The sequence below is a fragment of the Syzygium oleosum genome, unplaced genomic scaffold (genome assembly GCF_021117445.2).
Source record: "Syzygium oleosum isolate NSW1041296 unplaced genomic scaffold, Sole_v2.1 Sole_v2.41, whole genome shotgun sequence".
NCBI classification, from domain to species: domain Eukaryota; kingdom Viridiplantae; phylum Streptophyta; class Magnoliopsida; order Myrtales; family Myrtaceae; genus Syzygium; species Syzygium oleosum.
This window is the reverse complement of record NW_026607525.1, coordinates 2,189,880-2,208,873: the sequence shown is the minus strand read 5'-3', so window position 1 is coordinate 2,208,873 and position 18,994 is coordinate 2,189,880. Positions and strand designations below refer to the sequence as shown.

Sequence of the window (18,994 nt, the reverse complement as noted above, 5' to 3'; positions counted from 1 at the left end):
GCTTTACTGCTAAGCCTCTTGATTTTCCGTTTAGGATATTTCATTTGGAAACAGAAGTGAGGAGTTCTCTCATCATGGCGCAAAATAAAGAGCTAAACATGTTGAACAGATTCCCCGGAAATGTGACTCTTAAAGATTTATGCGATTGGACTATGTCTTGGCACATAATGCTTTTGGATTGTTGATCTTCATAGATTGTAATTTCAATTGCTCATTTTAGGGATTGTTATTTTTGGCAGATAGTTGTTTTTATTATTCTTCTTTTACTTTAAATCGTTTCATTGCTACCTATATTATTTTGTTGGAAAAAAAAGAAACCATAAAAAGGAACAAAAAAAAAAATAGGTTTTCGGGTAGACCCTGAAACCGGATCAGAAAAACATGGTCAATTCCAAAACATGGTCTAGGGAAAATAGGGTAGGTTTCAAGTTCCAAAAATTGAGAACCAGTTATAACAGAGTTGGTTTCAAGTTCCAGGTCTAGACCCAACTCACCCTGGAACCGATCACCTCTAGCGATGATAGCCTCCTGCCGCATTGCATGTAGAGTAGCCACAACAACACATAACAGCCATGTCAACATCTGCCAGTTCTCTCTTCAGCATCTCGAACCAATACATCAAATTACCCAAGCATTTTTGGATCTTCTATTCAATCACAAGTTTACTTGTTCCAAGTCACTTTGAGTTTGAGGGATGCCAAACATATTTAGGATATTTTCCTTGATATTCCAATCTCTTGTGATGGTGCATATATCTAGGAAGTTCTCCATATTTCGCTTTGATTGTACGTATTCTTGATAGATATGTTACCTAAACGGTGATCAGGCTTGTATACTCTTTATTAATATACATCGAAAAATACAGAAATTTCATATTTTCTCTCTTTCCTATTTTTTCTTTATCTGCCTACGTGCAAGAAAATTGTCCAAAAAGTTTTGAACATATTGCAATTTTGCCAAAATTCAGTCGTAAATCTTCAATTGAGTCCTAAACCTGCCAATTGAGTCTATCCGATTAATTTTAGCTAGAAATCGCTGACGTGGAGAGCCAGCCATCCTACTTGTCACGGCCACGCTAATACGGACCCTTTTGATAATATTTTTTTGAATTTTTGAATTAATATTTTTAATGTTTTTGAATTTTTTTCCTTTCTATCTTTTTCTTTTTCTTTTTCTTTTTCTTCTTCTAAGCCAGGTCAGGGCCGCTGGCCAACCCTCGCCGGTACGAATGAGAGCCACAAAGACCTCGCTTGCGACCAGCGAGGGCTTTGCGGCCGTCGCCCAATGGCCGACGAAGGTTATTTTATAATTTTTTTTTTTTTTTGATAACCCAGGGAACCCCCGCACGGCCGACAGCCGGGGAGTAAACCCTGGGGGTGACACGTACTAGCCACTACACACGTGCCATCGGTTAAGTCACCCTGCGGCGCCCGGGATTCGAACACTCAACCTTTTGCGAGAGGAAGAGTGCGCACTCCAGCAGCGCCACCCAGGCGGGTGGTGTTATTTTATAATTATCGTTAGGCAAAAAGAATAGAATTCGGAATTAAATAATAAAAAAATAACCGTAACTCTATTGCAAATAGTCACGCTGTTTCAATAAGACATAAAGATTTTTTTATAATTATAAGTCCGAATTTTAATAAATAAAAAATAGTAATCATTGATAAATGCACCTAATAATCATGCACCCACATGCGGGTATAGTAGAGTCCAGCCCACTACGCTCATCGTCTTCATTTGTAAGAATATAAGACTTTCACACTTATATATTGGGCCACACGCTCTCCTCTGTTCTATGTTGGACAGGCACTTGCCACACCACTTGCCCAAAGGGTTCTTGGACTGGATAAGAGCGCATGGCATGGGAAGATCGTGCCATGGGCCGCCTAGAGCGAGGTGCTGAGCCAACCGGCGTCCGTATGGGGTACAACTCGGTATTCGGGAGCACGGTGGGGGGCGTGCCGATGATATGCAAGCCACTCTGGGGGGACAACATGATGAATGGAAGGATGGTGAAGGGATGTTGGAGTGGGAGTGGAGGGAGGGATCGTTACTAAGAGTGGGAGGGTGAAGGCATTGGAGTTGGTGTTGAGGAGTGAGGAAGGGAAGGAGATGAGGAAGAGGGTTGGTGAGCTTAGAGAGAGAGAGAGAGAGAGAGAGAGAGAGAGAGAGAGAGAGAGATTGGTGGAGGCCGCCTCGCCTGGAGGGAGTGTTGAAGCTGATTTCAAGGCCCTTGTGGAGTTGATTTCTACTTCGTGATACGTTTCATTTCTAGTTTGCTTTGTATGCTCTGTATGGAGATGAGATCTTTGCCAAAGACACCGAAGGAGATAAAGGATGCTTATCCTGCGTAGTGGAAGATTTACATTGATCTTGGATTTTGATAGATAACCAAGCTGACTTCTCTGAAATTTATTATTCAGCGGCTTGGTTGACTTAGAGCGATGAGTTTTGTGCCTTTAGCAAATGCTTCTTTTGGGCAATTGGTACGAGGATATAGAGTTCATGTTAGTGTAAGATAAACTACACTAGGCTCTTCTACCGTAGTTCAATCCAGTTTTCACATAGACTTGGTCTAGGTAGACCGACATGCTCGAAACCATTGATCGTGTGGGTCCTGCTATCCAACTTTTACATATACTGCAGTCTAGTATTCTAAAAGCCGGACGACGATATTTGCTAGTATGACCACATGAGCAACTGGTAACTTCTGGGATGCGAATAACTGGAAAATTTCCTTCAACAGATGAAGGTTAAGGTTGAGCAAAAGATTGACGACAAAGCGTCGGTCATCTCGCCTGCAAACATCGACAATGAAGCTTCGGTCAGGACCCAAGTCACTTTCCTTCCTACATCTCTCTCCGAGGTCTCCATGCCGTCTTGGAAGCTCACGGGCGCTGCTTCGAAGAACAGCTTGGCTCGCTTTGTATTCCCGGACATTTGAGTGATCAATTTGTATGATTCAAATTTCTGCTGAACCCTTTTCTTCTATAGTGAAATTTTCAGCTTCTTGAGAGCGCACTATCGAAACACGGCAACCCCGGCGTCTGATTTCCTTATCTCTATATTCTTTTTATGTGTTGGATCCGCTTGGTTTCAATTCCAAGCGATTCCGACTAAAATGATTTGCAATTGTTTATTAAGCTCTGGCATCCTTGAAATTTCTGTTCATACACGACAGTTCCAATAATTTAATTCAGAACACACGGATTTAGGGATATTTGGTTATGCTTATTATTGAGATCAAATGTTTTGGGATTCACGAAGACAGCTGATGCGAGAAGTTTGAATTTTTGCCTTGTGCTTCTGGAATACCAAAGCCTGATCGAAGAAGATGGTGACGTCAATTGTAAGAACTCAGGACGCCCTTAGTTTCATTCTCTTGCAAAATGAGTCCTCTTCACTCCACTGGTAGTCTGCCCCACGTGTAATGAAAGGAACCCAAATTCTAGCGTGTGAACATCGCCCTCTTCATTGAAAGCACTTACGAAAAAGACATCGATGACTTTATATAGTAAGAAAAAGCTCACATACTACGACATACTACGATAGGACCACTAGATTTTATAGGAAAATGTCTCAACTATCACTATCACTGCGATTTTTTTCTCTGGTTCTTCATAGTACTGCAATTATTGAAGGTGGAAGAATAAAACGCTGTTACAGAAAAGCAGAGCTTTTCAGCAACAGTTCTGCATTTTTCACTTGCTTTTAGTCGGCTTCACAAGGTAGAGATGAGCTCCACGAGAGCCTTGAAATCAGCTGCGGCTCTCCCTCCAGGTCCGGCAGCCTCCGCCAATTTCTCCCTCAGCTCGCCAACCTTCTTCCTCATCGCCTTTCCTTCCTCGCTCCGCAAAACCACCTCCAACGCCTTCACCATCCCGCTCTTCGAGAGGACACCTCCCTCCACCCGCACTCCGATCCCCCACACTTCCTCCACCAACTTCCCGCATATCCTCTGGTCCACCGCCACGGGCCGGCCTATCATCGGCACGCCCGCCGCCATGCTCTCGAACACCGAGTTGTAGCCGCAGTGCGTCACGAAGGCCCCACAGGCCGGGTGGCCGAGCACCTCCCGCTGTGGGGCCCATGGCACGATCCTCCCGCGCGCGGCCGTCCGCTCCTCGAACCCTCTGGGCAGGCACTGGGCCTTCAACCGGTCGGTCAGGGACCACAGGAACGGCGTCCCGGTGGACTCTAGGGCTTCGGCGAGGGACGCTATCTCGTCCGGCGGCGGGCTGGTCAAGGGGCCCGACCCGAAGGATATGTACACCACGGTTTGCGAGCCTCGCGAGTCTAGCCAGGGCAAGCAGCCGGTCTCGTCCGAGGCGGGGAGGCTCGGCGGCGCCAATGTCAACATGCCCAAGTAAAGCAGAATGCTGAACTTGGACTTAAGGTCGGCGGTGAGGGGCTCGGGATCCATCTCCACGAAGGAGTTCATGACCACGGCGGCCGCCCGGGGGATCACATTCCCCAGCTCGCGGAACATGCGGCAAATCGTGGACATGTTCGGGTCCATCGCTAGTTCCTCTGGCAAATCCACCATGCGCATCAGAGACAGCCCCGGGATCATGTCCAGGGTCTGTTCTTCGTCTGTGGCGTCTCGGCTCAGCTGGTGGATGAGGTCGGCGTAGACGTGGATGGATAGAGAGTGCGGAGCCGAAACCCAGAACGAGACCCACGGGACGCGCATTTTCTCGGCTACTTCGCACCCGACCACCGTTATCAAACCGTCGGCCAGCAAGAGACTCACTTTCCTTCCCGCGTCTCGCTCTGCGATATCGACACCGGCCTGGAAATTCGCGGACGCTGCCCTGAGGAACAGATCGGCTGGATCTCGTGGGTCGCCGGTCGCGTCGTGGTAGCCAGTCGGCAGGCCATCGCCGATGTCGTAGACCCTGAGGTTCGACGGTATTGAGGCCGCTCTCGACGGGGGAGGAAAGACGACGACGTTGGACTTGGCCGTGCTCAGGAAAGAGAAGCGGACGTCCCCGGCGGCTGCGGCGAGCTTGCCGACCAGGTTGGCCAGGACCCAGGGGTGGCTGCCGAAAGGGAAAGCGCAAACCGCGACGTGTTTCTCCGATGGCATGATGGTCGGATATGGTCGTGTGTTTTACGAAGAATTTGGAAGTGAAGAGGGAGTGGGAGCGACAGTAAAAAGAGCGATTGCTTCATCAACCCCTGGCTTCATCAGTTATTTATAAAAACAATTTTTTCTCAATCGAGGACGTGAATTTTATCACTATACGATCTTACGGTGTCTCTCTTTGACCACGTCTCAATAGAATCGAGCCATTGGTATAATGAAAATAAAATTTGGTAAAACTCTACGTAACTTTCCTCTGGCAAAAAACATGCCTGATGTCTTCGTCCTCATTGACGTTAATTGAGCTAACACGTCCTAACACTCCACATGGATACCACTATACGTCAGTGACGAAGATAGGGTTTAGGTTGACAGAGGCCACAGTCATTGTGGCAAAAATAAAATATAGTGAACTTGTTCCTTGACTTATTATTCAAACCGAAAGAGAATCAAATCGAAAAGATTCGAAATTTTCGGTGGGGTTTGAGTATTTTTCACACCCGTTTCGTTTGCCAAGCCTGGAAGTTTTTGTCAGGAGAATGTAATCAAAGTTACGTACGATGAGTTGTACATTACTTATAATTACATGAGTTAATACCACAAAAAATCACAAACTGGTACACACTTGACAATTTTACCGTGAACTAATCTTTTCACTACCAAAAATCCCAAACTGGTACACTTATAATAAATTTATCCCGAACTATTTTTTTTACCACAAAAAACCCCACACTTGTACATTTGTGACAATTTTACCCAGAATTAATTTTTTGACCACCAAAAGCCCCAAACTGGTACACCTGTGACAATTTTACCCCAAACTAATTTTTAAACCACTAAAAACCCCAAGCTGGTACATTTGTGATAAATTTACTCTCGTTAGTGTTCGTTAAGTTGGATTAATATCACGAAAAATCACAAATTGGTAAACTTGTGATAAATATAGGAGTAAAATCCCAAACTAGTACACTCGTCAACTACCACGTGTAATCAAACTTAGCAATTTGACAGTAAAATTTAACGAAAACTAATAGAGAATAAATTTGTCACATGTCTACCGGTTTTGGATTTTTGGTGGTCAAAAAATTAGTTTGGGATAAAGTTATCACAGGTGTACCAGTTTGGGATTTTTTATGGTCAAAACAATAGTTTGAGGTAAAATTGTCACAGGTGTACCAGTTTTGGGTTTTTTGTGGACAAAAAAATAGTTCGGGGTAAAATTATCACAGGTGTATTAGTTTGGGATTTTTCGTGGTATTTACCCTAATTACATTCATTATAAGGACGCGGAAGATCCTCTGTACTATAATTTGTGCAATCATTGGTGACAAAAATGAATGTTTTGGGGATGGTCGGCCAGAAGTTGCTTATTTATTTTTAGGGTTAATACAATGAAAAACCCAAAATTGGTACATCTGTTATGAATTTACTAAAAACTAATTTTTTGACCATCAAAAATCCCAAACTGGTACACTTGTGACAATTTTTCCTCCGTTAAATTAGATTAGTACAACAAAAAATCATAAAATGATAAATCTGTGACAAACTGATGAGTAAAACCATAAACTAGTATATTTGCCAACTGCTATGTGTCATCAAATTCAGTAATTTGACGATAAAATTTAACAGAAACCAACGGGGGTAAATTTATCACAGATGTACTAGTTTGAAGTTTTTAGTGGTCAGAAAATTAGTTTAGGGTAAATTTATCACAGATGTACCAGTTTGAGATTTTTAATAGTATTAACCCTTGCTTTTGTTGAGCAATCACAAATACCCTAGCTAACCAAATATAGTTTACTCTAAGGAAATTAGTGCAACCTTTCCTAGCCTTTGAATTGATGCGAAAACAATGTCACCCCGGCCAGCCTCGACTTGACTGGTGGGTGACGGAGAGAGAGTCTCGACGCTAACCCACTAGACGGACAATCGACCCTAGGGAAATAAGCTATCCCGATTCACTAGTCTAGCCCGAGAGCTTCACTTTTTGGAGTGGCAAGTAGTTGAATTGAAGGAAAGGGGCAGCAAATAAAATTGAATGGGTTCTGCAATCGGGCTCATCCTCTTTCCTTTCCTTCAAACTTCATTTCCATGTCATCTAGGTCCTTTTTAGCTCTCTTCCTTTCGTTTATCTTTGCTCTGCATGGAAAACTGTGGATGGACAAAGAAAAAGGTCACTATAAATTGTCCGCTGCAAAATCGGGAAGCTTTATTACTCATGCACAGACCACGTGCAACCACGTCCAAGTTATTACCGCCACATGATTTTTTTTGTATGGTACGACGAATTGCAAGGTTTAGGGACCCATTTCAGTTCGATACCTATCAGGGGGCCTATTTTTGTTTGTTTGTATTAATGGAACCGTCAATTTGTTAAGTAAGGTGTCTCGATCACTGGTCACACTTGCTCGAGGTGGTGATAGTTAGGAGTGAGCACCAGTCCCGGTCCACTTCGGGAACCAGACGGGATTGGCCGGTTCTGAGCGATTTCCACGAGAATCTTCCCAATTCTCAAAATTTGGAACCGGTGGGAACCGGACTGGCTGCCCTAAAATCAAATTTAGTGCTCGAACTCTTCACCTCATACTTAAAAGCAGAACAAACACTAAAAGCTACAAGCCTTACCTGCTGTTATGTGCAAGATTAATCGCTAATTATGATTACATCGAGTGATGTTGACGTCAAATTTGGACCACATTTCGTGTGCAAGTTGGAGAGACAAATCTCATCTCATGTTACACGAATTGGAGATTTAAGAAGTGAAAACAACTATGAAAGAAGTTTGAGTTGCAAAATCCCTTAACAAATCCATTGTATATCTACTCACTCTTTCGTTGAGTGAGAAGATGGTGAAAGTTTGTTACCTCATTTTCGTTTTTACCTCGTTTTTTTTTCTTTTTTTTTGCCTATCCTCACAATATAACCTCCCTGTTGCTATAAGTGAATCCCTAACTATACTTCCGTTTTGGTTTCTTACTTCAAGCAAATATTGACATAAGCAACTGTCGTGACTTTTTCAGAGATGAACTACCAAGGAAAGCTAATGAGCTACTAAACGGGAACAAAGGTTCCTCTCACAAGCTAATCACTCATGTTTAACGCGGACTCTTTTAAACCTTATCAATCGCAACTTGGTACTTGATTTAACATGTAATTTTTTTACTTTTTGGAGTCACTGCTAATCAATTATGAGTCGATTAGACACTCAAGTAAAATGAGGGAACACATTTTACTTCTACGAACTAGAGATTCAATTGGTTTGAGAACTTGGTTATGTTAGATTAATTAATCAACGCCCTTTTAGTACCTTTTCTCTTTATTTCAAAAATGTTTTGCATGCAGTCTTATCAATCTGTATCCTATGCCACTAACATGTGAGGGGTAATCACGTAGGTACACAATCAGGAAAGTAATACCTAATAATTAAAGCAATAAATATATTGTTAAAAATTTTAAAAACCTAGATGCGCTAAGCGAAGCAAAGCATATCACTATCCATCATTACAAAATTTCTGTAAACTATTACTCATAAAAAATATGCCGAGAGAATGCTAGCATACATTCTATACTAATCCCTTTTTTTTTTTGTATTTTCTACACCTAATTCATAATCTAAGAAAATGCATGATTGAACTCTAAAATTCTATATGACAGGAATTGACTTACATGTACTAATTAAATTACTAAATGGCATGCAGGAATGATATGGTTATATGACATGCATGATGGCTAAACGACTTATTATCGAATTAATTCTCAGCGTTATCCATTGGAGATATCAATTAAAATTAATTCTAAATGACATGGATCCACTAAATGACATGCAATTTGTAGTTTACAAAAATTGATATTCCTAACTAATATAATCTACATGGTACTTTCTAATTCAGTATTTTTTTGTTCTTTTTCTTTTATTAATTAACAGAAGAATTATTTTTGTTATTTTTTTTCTTTTTTTATTAATTAACTAATACTATCTACGTGGTACAACCGGCACTGACGTGGATATTTTAAATAATATATTTTGTTATTTTCTTTTTTATTATTATTTTTATATTATCAAGGGCCTCCGCCCGTGGCTAGCAAAAAGCTCTTCAAATTACTACAATCATTTCAAATTTGCCTTTAACTTGGAATGATTATCGAAAGAAACTTCTCCACATGACCAAGAACCTACTGTGGATAATTTGATAAAATACATTCTAATTGAGGTAGGTTCTTGATATCATGAGGTTATATATATGAAAGAAGTTGCAAACAAAGTGCATTTTATTGAAAATGGCAACGTGAGTAGAGACAAAAATCATAAGATGGGAAACAAGAGGAAATTCAAGGACACCAACTATTGACACCTAAATTTTGACAACCCCATTTAGCCATAAGAAAATTAGGGATCGACCCCAATCACTAAACAAAAATATTATTAATTTTCATATTATGAGAATTTTAATTTAATAATAGGCTTGCATAAATTGCATTGTATTGGATTGGCGCTAATGGCTTTAAGCAAGGAGGCCTCAGGCTTAATTAAATTTTCAGGACTGAACCCACATTTGACCAAGCCCGTAGTCTCCCTTGATGTGGCTGAAAATTCCCCATGTGCATGGTACGTATAGTTGTTCTGAACTAGGGAAGTGGATGGACCATAATGGAAGGGAACAAGTCAGAGAACAGGAAGTTCATGAGATCTTGGAGGTACCCAGCAAGGTGAACATTTTATACAGTCTTGGATCACTGAGATACTGAAAAAGACTAATGAATGGTAGTTCGTAAGGTAATAGAAATGAGCAGCTTGAATATACTCACGGATTGCTGATAGAAGTGATTGCTTATATCAACTCTGAAGCATTTGTTTATAACGTATTTTTGTGATCTGGATAAGACCTAAATATTTTTTTACTTGATCTGCATGTACAAAAATTTGATAGCTAGTCACATATTTGGAAATTCATAAGATTATTCGAGGAAGAATCCAATCTATTATCAATCCTTTGGTGACAAGGATTATGTACTAATATAAACGACTCTATTTGTGGAAGCAACAAGATTATTGGAAGATTTGATTATATAGGCGACAGATCTCCGGTAATTTGATTGCTTATTTTCAACGGATAAATTGATCATCTTGAAAATTATCTAATAGCTAGTTTGGACATTAAAAACTATATAATAAGATCAACCTACACTGAAGATTGATGGTGTGATCTACCAAGCTTCGGGTAGAAACAGAAGTAGGTTACTCTTAAGGATTACTAATGAAATCTAGCATGTTGGTGGTTGTTAGTCTAAAACAGTAGGCATAAGCTTGATCGAAGTCGACTCGCTATAAATTTGCGTGTTTTTGTCTCTCTCTCTCTGTGACTCTATGATAGAAGCAACGAAAATTTATTGGGTGGGCAATAACCAAGAAGTAAAGGCAACACCCAAGTAGATCCACCGCCAGGCACCAATCATGGATTCAACGTCATCGGTAGGTCCATCTAAGAGGTAGGTCTCATGGTGGGGGTGGGGTGGTTAGGTAGCGCTAAGCGGCGGTGCAGACGAGTCCACGTCCAACTAATGTCCTTTCCGCTCATCTGTCGTATTTCTCATATTGTAGGAGCAATTTAGATTGCATTATTTTTAATCAAGTACTATAATAAGAACGAGAATTTAAGGCGCGATTTAAAAGGTGCGAAGTAAATTACAAGTTCAGTTATATCTATCCAAGTACTATTAATTAGACATGTTATCCATGGATAAGTTGTTATACTTTCGAAAGAAGGTATCTTACAAAAAGAACACACTGGAGTTAACTCTTTACCATTTTTCAATCAAAGTTACCATCATGTACTGATCATGTGTTTTCATAATTTGTCGCTTCAAAATTGAAGTACTTTTATTTCGGTATAATGCAGCATGTGCTCTATATGTTTCAGTTTACTGCAAACGAACAAGTATTTTTCCGTAAATTGAAAAAACAAGCAAACGAACATGTATTAATTTCATTGAAAATCACATATCTATGTGCAATTCACGTAAAAAATTCTAGTGTTTTCCTAACAGATATCTAGAGCACAATCTCATATTTGTCACTCTTCATTGTCCTTGATCTTCCCCGGTTCCCACACAAAGCAGCGGGCGAGCTTTTACCTTGCTCCCCGGTAACATTATTCTGAGGTCAAATACTTTTTTCAGTTATTTTTTTTCGAATGTGTGCCATATTCTCCTGTTAGAAAAAATTGAGAGATTCTAATCATGCATTGAAGAACAGAATTCAAGCATTAATTAGAATCACATGCGGAAAACATGACGTGAAATAAATTTGACCTCCAGCCACTGTTCGAGTCTGCATACAATGGAAATCCACAAAGATTTGACCGCACTTTGATAGCAATTATGGGTGTACTCTACTAATCTAATCCCCTCGCGTACTGATGGTGTATTTTCGAAAGAGAGGGTTTGGTTTAGACCTTGATCGATCGTCTTTATAAACTGCCTTACATCAAGGCGGTTACCAATGGGCGGTTGTCAACGAAAAGGTATGAACGTGGAAAATCGTATGGTGGAGTAACTGCCGCTCAAGAGAGAAAAAGTGGATCAATGGAAATTACAGGTTTTAATTTTAAAAAAAAAAAACCACATCCCTTAATGTGGGATCACATTATAAATAACATCTCCTTCATCTCTAATTTGGAAATTTCTTCTAATCAATTTTTTGATTGGAAGGTTTTTTTATTTATATTTAGTTAAGTTTACATGTTGGTGATCCTATATATGTAACTCACCAATCAAATGAATAGTTGGAGAAAATTTCTTCCAACTAGGATTTAAGGAAAATATTACCCTTTTACATGAAGGCTGCACACCTTTCGAAATGCTTGATTTGAGCAAGAATTAATTGCACCACCCATGGCTAGAGACAAGAATCAAGGCTCGAGGGGCCAATGTGATGAACTCATCACGTGGAAGTGATCTAGTAGAATGGAGTATAATAATCTTCCATTCGGTTCATGTGAGCTCAACCAACATGAGTTAGCAGTTCATGTAGATCTTTGCATGTCAAGATTTCCTAGTATCAGGACCACCTAAGAAAACAAATATAATGATTTTAACAATACTTGCTATGTCGCCATCCCTTGACCCATCCAACCCAAAAGTCGTTGGATGTAACATGTGTACTGTAACGACCCGATTCAACGAGGGTGAGGAGTGGCCACCAAGGCTAGAGAACTTGAATAAGGAGCAACTCCTGCCATGCTTCTAAGATGGCAAATGAGGTAGGAATGAACCAAACTGTACACCGAATATGGAGAGAACGATTCTGGGATATATGTATGTGAAATCTATAATTAACTCACAGAGACACTTTTTGACATAACAGTAATGCTGAGTTTTGGAACTCCAAAATTAAGCATGCTTAGATGAGAGCACTACCAAGATGAGTAACCTCTTGGGAAAGTACCCACATGTACAACAAATGACAAAACCTTGAAATTTAGCATGGGACGAGTCAAAGCGGATAATACGTTAGTGAATTAATCCAAGGATGTCGCATGTACATTCACTCACAACCAAATTAAAATACCTCAATGAGTTAATTTAAGGATGTCAAATGTCCATTAACACAGTCCGTATTCAAGACTAGCTCGCTCAACCAAGAAGATCAGTCCTGCATTCAAGCTCAATGAGCCTCTCATCGATAAGACTAATATTGATAAGCCCTCATCGGCAAGTCCCGCATTCAAGCTTGACAAGCCTCTAATCGATAAGCTCTCATCGGCAAGTCCCTCACCAGCAGGAGTCTCATCTTTGATTTTGTCATATAAACTTTGTCATTTCCCTTGCATTGGAAGCTTGCAATAAGACACTTTGGGACAGCCACAAGCATTGGAAATATTGTACTTTTAATAGCTCCTAGTTTCTAAATGCTTCTAGTTCTAAGTGATTTAATAACTTCTAGTTTCTAGATTTGACTATAGTCTTCGTTTTTTTGCTATAAAAGGCCATCAAGTTTCTGTAGAGAAGAGACTGAATTTGATTAATGAAATTTGTTTAGTGTAATTCCTATGAACCTTGAAGAGATCATAGCCCTTAAAAACGTAGAAGAGTTTTCACTCCGTCCTTGAAGAGTCGAAGCCTTTAAAGTCTGCATCTTTAAAGAGTTGGAGCCATCAATCTAGAAGAATTGGTGCCATTTCAACTTCCTTGGAGGCCAAGAAGAGCAACCATTAAGTTCCCATTCTGTCCATTCTCGTTCGTCCACTTCCTCCCCAATTTTGATCTTCCTAAAGTACATATGAGAAAACTCAAAACAAAAAAGTTGCAAGAGGGGGCAACTGAGATTCACAGTGACAGTAGTTCAGCTATAGCTATGATAAAAAAAACCCCGTCTTTCATGGTCGAGCTAAGCATATAGAAATAAAGCATCATTTTATAAGGGAGCTAGTAGCTAAGGAGGAAATTAGCTTGAAATTCTGCAATTCAGATGATCAGGTTGCTGACATCTTCACAAAGGCGCTGTCATATTCCAAGTTTAGTTACTTAAGAAGCAAGCTTGGGATGGGGGAGTTTGAATCAAGAGAGGGTGTTAGGAATGTGATTCAAATCACTAATGGCTAGCAGGAAGTGGTCTTGGTGATCTTTTTAGTAAATCCCATGATTGTAGGAACTGTCATTAGTGATCCTTATTTAGTGGGAACACGATCCCACGTTATCACGTTTTGTTCTGTTTTCTAGGAGGAGTCAGTTATTTGAATTTAGCTATTTATTAGCTTGTTCCTCTGTTATGTTTAGTGTGTAATTTCGAATTATTGAATGCAAAAGGATCACTTTGTTCTTGCATTGTGTTATCTTTTTCATATCTTCTATCACCTGTAAAGCTCTTTTACTCTAACAACTCTGAGGTTCGACGGCATCGAAGCGGCTCTCGACGGAGGAGGGAAGACGGAGTCGTTGGACTTGGCCGTGCTTAGGAAAGAGAAGCGGACATTCGGGGCGGTCGTGGCAAGCTTACAGACCAGTTTGGCGAGAGTCCTGGGGTGGCTGCTGAACGGGAAATTGCAGACCGTGACGTGTTTCTCCGACGGCATGATTGTTGGATTCTGGTTTGTGTGTTTTTTTATGAAGAACTTGGAAGTGGAGAGAAAGAGAGAGAGCGTGGGAGTGGGAGCGACAGAAAGAGAGATTGCTTCAGAAACCTACCTCTTGCTTTATTATTTATTTATAGAGAAAAGTTTTAGTGTGTCTTGGGAAATGTTGCGCAGGAGAATTTAAATGAAGTTACGTACAATAATTTGCATATTATTCATTATTACATTTTAATGTATGGTGTTAGAGGATCCTCTGTACCCTAATTTGTGCTCCCATCGTTGAAAAAATAAATACTCTCAAGATGATCGGGCCAGACTTTGCAACTAAGACCGCCTAAATTGACTGAACGCCTTGCTTCCGTTCAACCAATGATCGTCTCCAGCGATCATTAGGGCCGTTAAAATGTCCAAAATCCAAAAGCATAAATCAAAAGATAAATGGAGATCACATGAATATGAAGAATATTTAAAATGCGTTGTTGAGCGATACACTACAGTACTTCAATACGGGCAATTGAAGTTTACTGTAGTATGATTGTCTCAGCTACACCAAGGCAAAAATCAGGGGAACAACAAAAGAAAAAGGTCACTACATAATGCCTGCTGCAACATCAGATGACCTACTCACCGAGAAAAGGCAGGCGGCGGACCTCGTACAACCACGCACTGGTTATCACCACCACATATTTTCGTGGTGTTATGAGCAGATGGTTAAAGACGGGTTACCCGGTTAGGTACCAACGTCAATTCGACATTTACTATGGCGCCGATGTTTGGTTCGTATTTCGTAAAATGGTCGACTTGTTGAATAAGGTATCTTGATGACCGGTCAACGTCTGTTCTGGATTGTGGTGATTCCCGACTCCTAGGACATCAAAATAGCAGGAAAAGTATCAAAAAAGTTCTCGATATATTATATTAGCACCAATTTAATCTTAAATTTTTTAAATAAATCAATTTAGTTTAATATATTTTCACATTGGTACCATTTAATTCATCTGGCCAATTTAAGTCAGAAATTATTGACATGGACGCCAGTCGTCCTACGTGACACAACTAGCGCTGGCATTGATATTTTAAAAAATTTTATTTTTTTTTATTTTTTTTCTTTTCCCTTTTCTTTTTTTAATTTTTTCCTTCTTTTCTTTTTCTTTTCTTTCCTTCATTTTTTTATTAATTTTTTTATTAATTTTTTTTTAATCCTCATCGCCAGCCTTCGTGATGGGCAACCGGCCGCCCAACCAACATAAGTTATCAGTTCATGTAGATCTCTACATGTGAGACTTCCTAGTATCAGGACCACCTAAGAAGACAAATATAATGATTTTAACAGTACTTGCTATGTCGCCATCCCTTGACCTATCTAACCCAAAAGTCATTGGATGCATGTGACATGTGTATTGTAACGACCGATTCAACAAGGGCAGAGAACGGTTGTCGGGGCTAGAGAGCCTGCCGGGGCTAGAGAGCCTGGACAATAGCGGCTCCTGCCAAGCTTCTAAGATGGCAAAGGGGCCAAGAATAAACCAAACTGTACACCGAACAATGGGAGAGCGATTCTGAGATATATATATGAAATATGGAATCAACTTATGAAGACACTTTTTGACGTAATGACAATACTTAACTTTGGAACTCCAAAATTAAGCATGCTCAGATGGGAGCACTACCAGGATAGATGACCTCCTAGAAAAGTGACCTCTTGTACACCAAAGGACAAAACAATGAAACTCTGTATAGGACAAGACAAAGTAGACAATACCTCAGTAAATTAATCCAAAAATGTTGAATGTACATTCACTCACAATCAAATTGAAATACCTTAGTGAATTAATATAGGGATGTCACATGTGCATTCACTCACAACCAAATTAAAAGCGAGTCCTAAAGTAAGTTAATGGTATACACTAAGAGTAGTAATTGGATGCATCCGGCGTATGTGCGTGCAATGCATCTCAATCGTCAAAAAGATGGTCTCTTTGTTAAATCACGACATTTAGGGTGTGTTTGTTTGAGGGAAAGTATTTTCCGGACTTTCACTCGTTTGGTTTGTCGAAAATGACTAGTTAATAGAAAACACTTTCTGATCAACAAAAATATCATGCATAAAATTAGCAAAGTGAATTCTTAAATCTATAGAGCTGAAAACACTTTCTAAAATTGCTCCTATCGTATATTTTAATTTTAATTTTTCTTTTTTTTATTTTCTTTCTTTCTTTTTTCCTTCTTTTTCTTTTTATTTCTCCCTCGGCTGGTCGCCAAGCCTCGTTGATGGCTAGTGACCGGCCACAAGCACAAGCCGACAAGGCCTTGCCAAATCCTAGCGAGATTGAGCTCAAGATCGGCCGAGCTTTGGTGGACGGAGTCAACGCAAAGGGAGGCAAGGTCGTCGGAGATGTGGCGGTTGTGGTGGTGGAGAGGAGGAAGGAGTGGTGGGTGAGGTGGAGAGCGGGTAGGAGGGAAAGGGAGAAAAAATAAAGAAAAAATAAAATAAAATAAATATTTATTTATTTAAAATCGATTTTTTGCTTGAGATAAAGTTATAAGATTGAAATTATTTTTCAAATGAAATCTAAAAACCTGAAAACATTTTTTAGTCTTATATCTGCAAACAAAGGAAAAGTATCTATTTTCTTTGAAAATAATTTCCCGAAAAGCATTTTATTTTATCATACAGTTTTCCACCAAACAAACGCATCTTAAAGGTTGAAACGGACCTAAGCATGCATTATGAAATCCTTTTCCTTATTAGTAGGCCATGCATAAACCACAAGCTGTGCACTGTAGCTCATGGGGTCATTACACATGACATAGGTCTGATTTGGAGATGAATAACAGGAGAAATACAAAGTCTTACTTATATAATTGATTTTGGAGCGGATGTAACAGACCGTCGTCGGAAGCTTGAACAAGACTAGATCGTTCGAAAACGGACCCATCAGAAGTCCATCCCGTCATCAGGAGCTCATAAGGTTTCAACAGACATCTATCACTCACTACCATTGCCAATTTCTTTTGTATTTCCATAGTAATGCAATTATTGAAGGCGGAGCTTTTTAGTATAATCTTCCATCTTATCACTTGGCTTCACAAGGTAGAGATGAGCTCCACAAGAGTCTTGAAATCAGCTTCTGCTGGCTTCACAAGGTAGAGATGAGCTCCACAAGAGTCTTGAAATCAGCTTCAGCTCGCCCTTCTGGCCCAGCAGCCACCAGCAGTCTCTTCCTAAACTCACCAACCTTCTTCCTCATCTCCTTCCCTTCCTCACTCCTCAGCACCACCTCCAGCGCCTTGACCATCCCACTCTTCGTTACGACCCGTCCCTCCACTCCAATTCCGATCCCCCACACTTCCTCCACCGACCTCGCGGTCAGCATCTGGTCCGCCGCCACGGGCCGGCATATCATCGGGACACCCCCCGCAATGCTCTCGAAGACCGAGTTGTGACCGCATTGCATCACGAAGGCCCCGCAGGCCGGGTGGCTGAGCACCTCCGTCTGAGGGGCCCATGGCACGATTCTCCCGTGTGCGCTCGTCCGCTCCTCGAATCCTACAGGGAGGCACCGGGCCTTCAGCTGGTCGTTTAGAGACCACAGGAACGGGGTCCGAGTGGACTCTAGGGCTTCAGCGAGGGCCATTATCTCGTCAGGCGTCAGGTTCGTCAAGGTTCCGGACCCGAAGGATATGTACACCACCGTTTGCGGGCCTTGCGAGTCTAGCCAGGTCAAGCAGCCGGTCTTGTCTAAGGCAGGGGGGCTTGGCCTCAAACCCAAGTAGAGCAAAATGTTGAACTTGGACTTAAGGCCGGCTGTGAGGGGCTCGGGATACATCTCCGCAAAGGAGTTCATGACGACGGCCGCCGCACGTGGGATCACATTCCCCAGCTCCCGAAACATGCGGGAAATCATTGACATGTCCTGGGCCTTCACTAATTCATCAGGCAAATCCGTCATGCGCATGACGGACAGTCCTGGGATCATGTCCAGGGTTTTTTCTTCGTTGGCGGCGTTTTGCCTCAGCTGGAGGATGAGGTCAGCGTGGACGTGCACAGATAGAGCGTACGGAGCCCCAGTCCAGAACGCGACCCACGGGACGTGCATTTTCTCCGCCAATTCGCATGCAACCAATGATACCAAACCGTCACTCAGCAAGAGACTTACTTTGCTTCCCGCGTCTCGCTCTGCAATTTCGACACCGGCTAGAAAATTCACAGGCGCTGCTCTAAAGAACAGATCGGCTTCCACTCGTGGGTTGCTGGCCACCTTGTCGTAGCCAGCCGGCAACCCGTCGCCGACGTCGTAGACTCCGAGGTTTGACGGCAATAAAGCGGCTCTTGATGGAGGAGGGAAGACGGAATCGTTGGACTTGGCCGTGCTTAGGAAAGAGAAGCGGACGTTTGGGGCGGTCGCGGCAAGCTTGCAGACCAGTTTGGCGACAGTCCTGGGGTGGCTGCTTAACGGGAAATTGCAGACTGCAACGTGTTTCTCCGACGGCATGATGGTTGGATTTGGTTGTGCGCTTTATGAAGAACTTGGAAGGGGGGCGAGAGAGAGTGGGAGCGACAGAAAGAGAGATTGCTTAAGAAACTTGCCTCTGGCTTTATCATTTATTTATAGAGAAATGTTTTAACAACACGACAAACGAGTGGGTCGAATTGAAAATAACAAATTCATTGACTCTTTTCGACCCATTTCCATACGTTGCAAATCTCGTAACTCATACTCGAGCCGATCCACACCCAACACATATCCACCAAAATTGAGCTTAGAGTGATGTGAGATCGAGCGAGAGCAAGAGATAACGAAGAGAGTCATGAAATTGAATTAAGTCTACG

General features: G+C 41.4%; 2 protein-coding genes across 2 annotated transcripts; both read right to left on the bottom strand.

The window, feature by feature from the left end:
- Positions 1-3,458: 3,458 nt before the first annotated feature.
- On the bottom strand, positions 3,459-5,187 carry LOC115670938 (anthocyanidin 3-O-glucosyltransferase 7-like). Its single transcript, XM_030592346.2, has one exon. The coding sequence runs from the start codon at positions 5,090-5,092 to the stop codon at positions 3,725-3,727; it is 1,368 nt and encodes a 455-aa protein (XP_030448206.2). The 5' UTR covers positions 5,093-5,187; the 3' UTR covers positions 3,459-3,724.
- Positions 5,188-16,992: 11,805 nt separating this feature from the next.
- Positions 16,993-18,761, bottom strand: LOC115671133 (anthocyanidin 3-O-glucosyltransferase 7-like). Its single transcript, XM_030592607.2, has one exon. It carries the CDS (start codon positions 18,654-18,656, stop codon positions 17,301-17,303), a length of 1,356 nt encoding a protein of 451 aa, XP_030448467.1. The 5' UTR covers positions 18,657-18,761; the 3' UTR covers positions 16,993-17,300.
- Positions 18,762-18,994: the final 233 nt, after the last annotated feature.

Bases quoted from the DNA above. Each gene is read 5' to 3' on its own strand.
- LOC115670938 (XM_030592346.2), bottom strand. From the start codon at position 5,092: ATGCCATCGGAGAAACACGTCGCGGTTTGCGCTTTCCCTTTCGGCAGC.
- LOC115671133 (XM_030592607.2), bottom strand. From the start codon at position 18,656: ATGCCGTCGGAGAAACACGTTGCAGTCTGCAATTTCCCGTTAAGCAGC.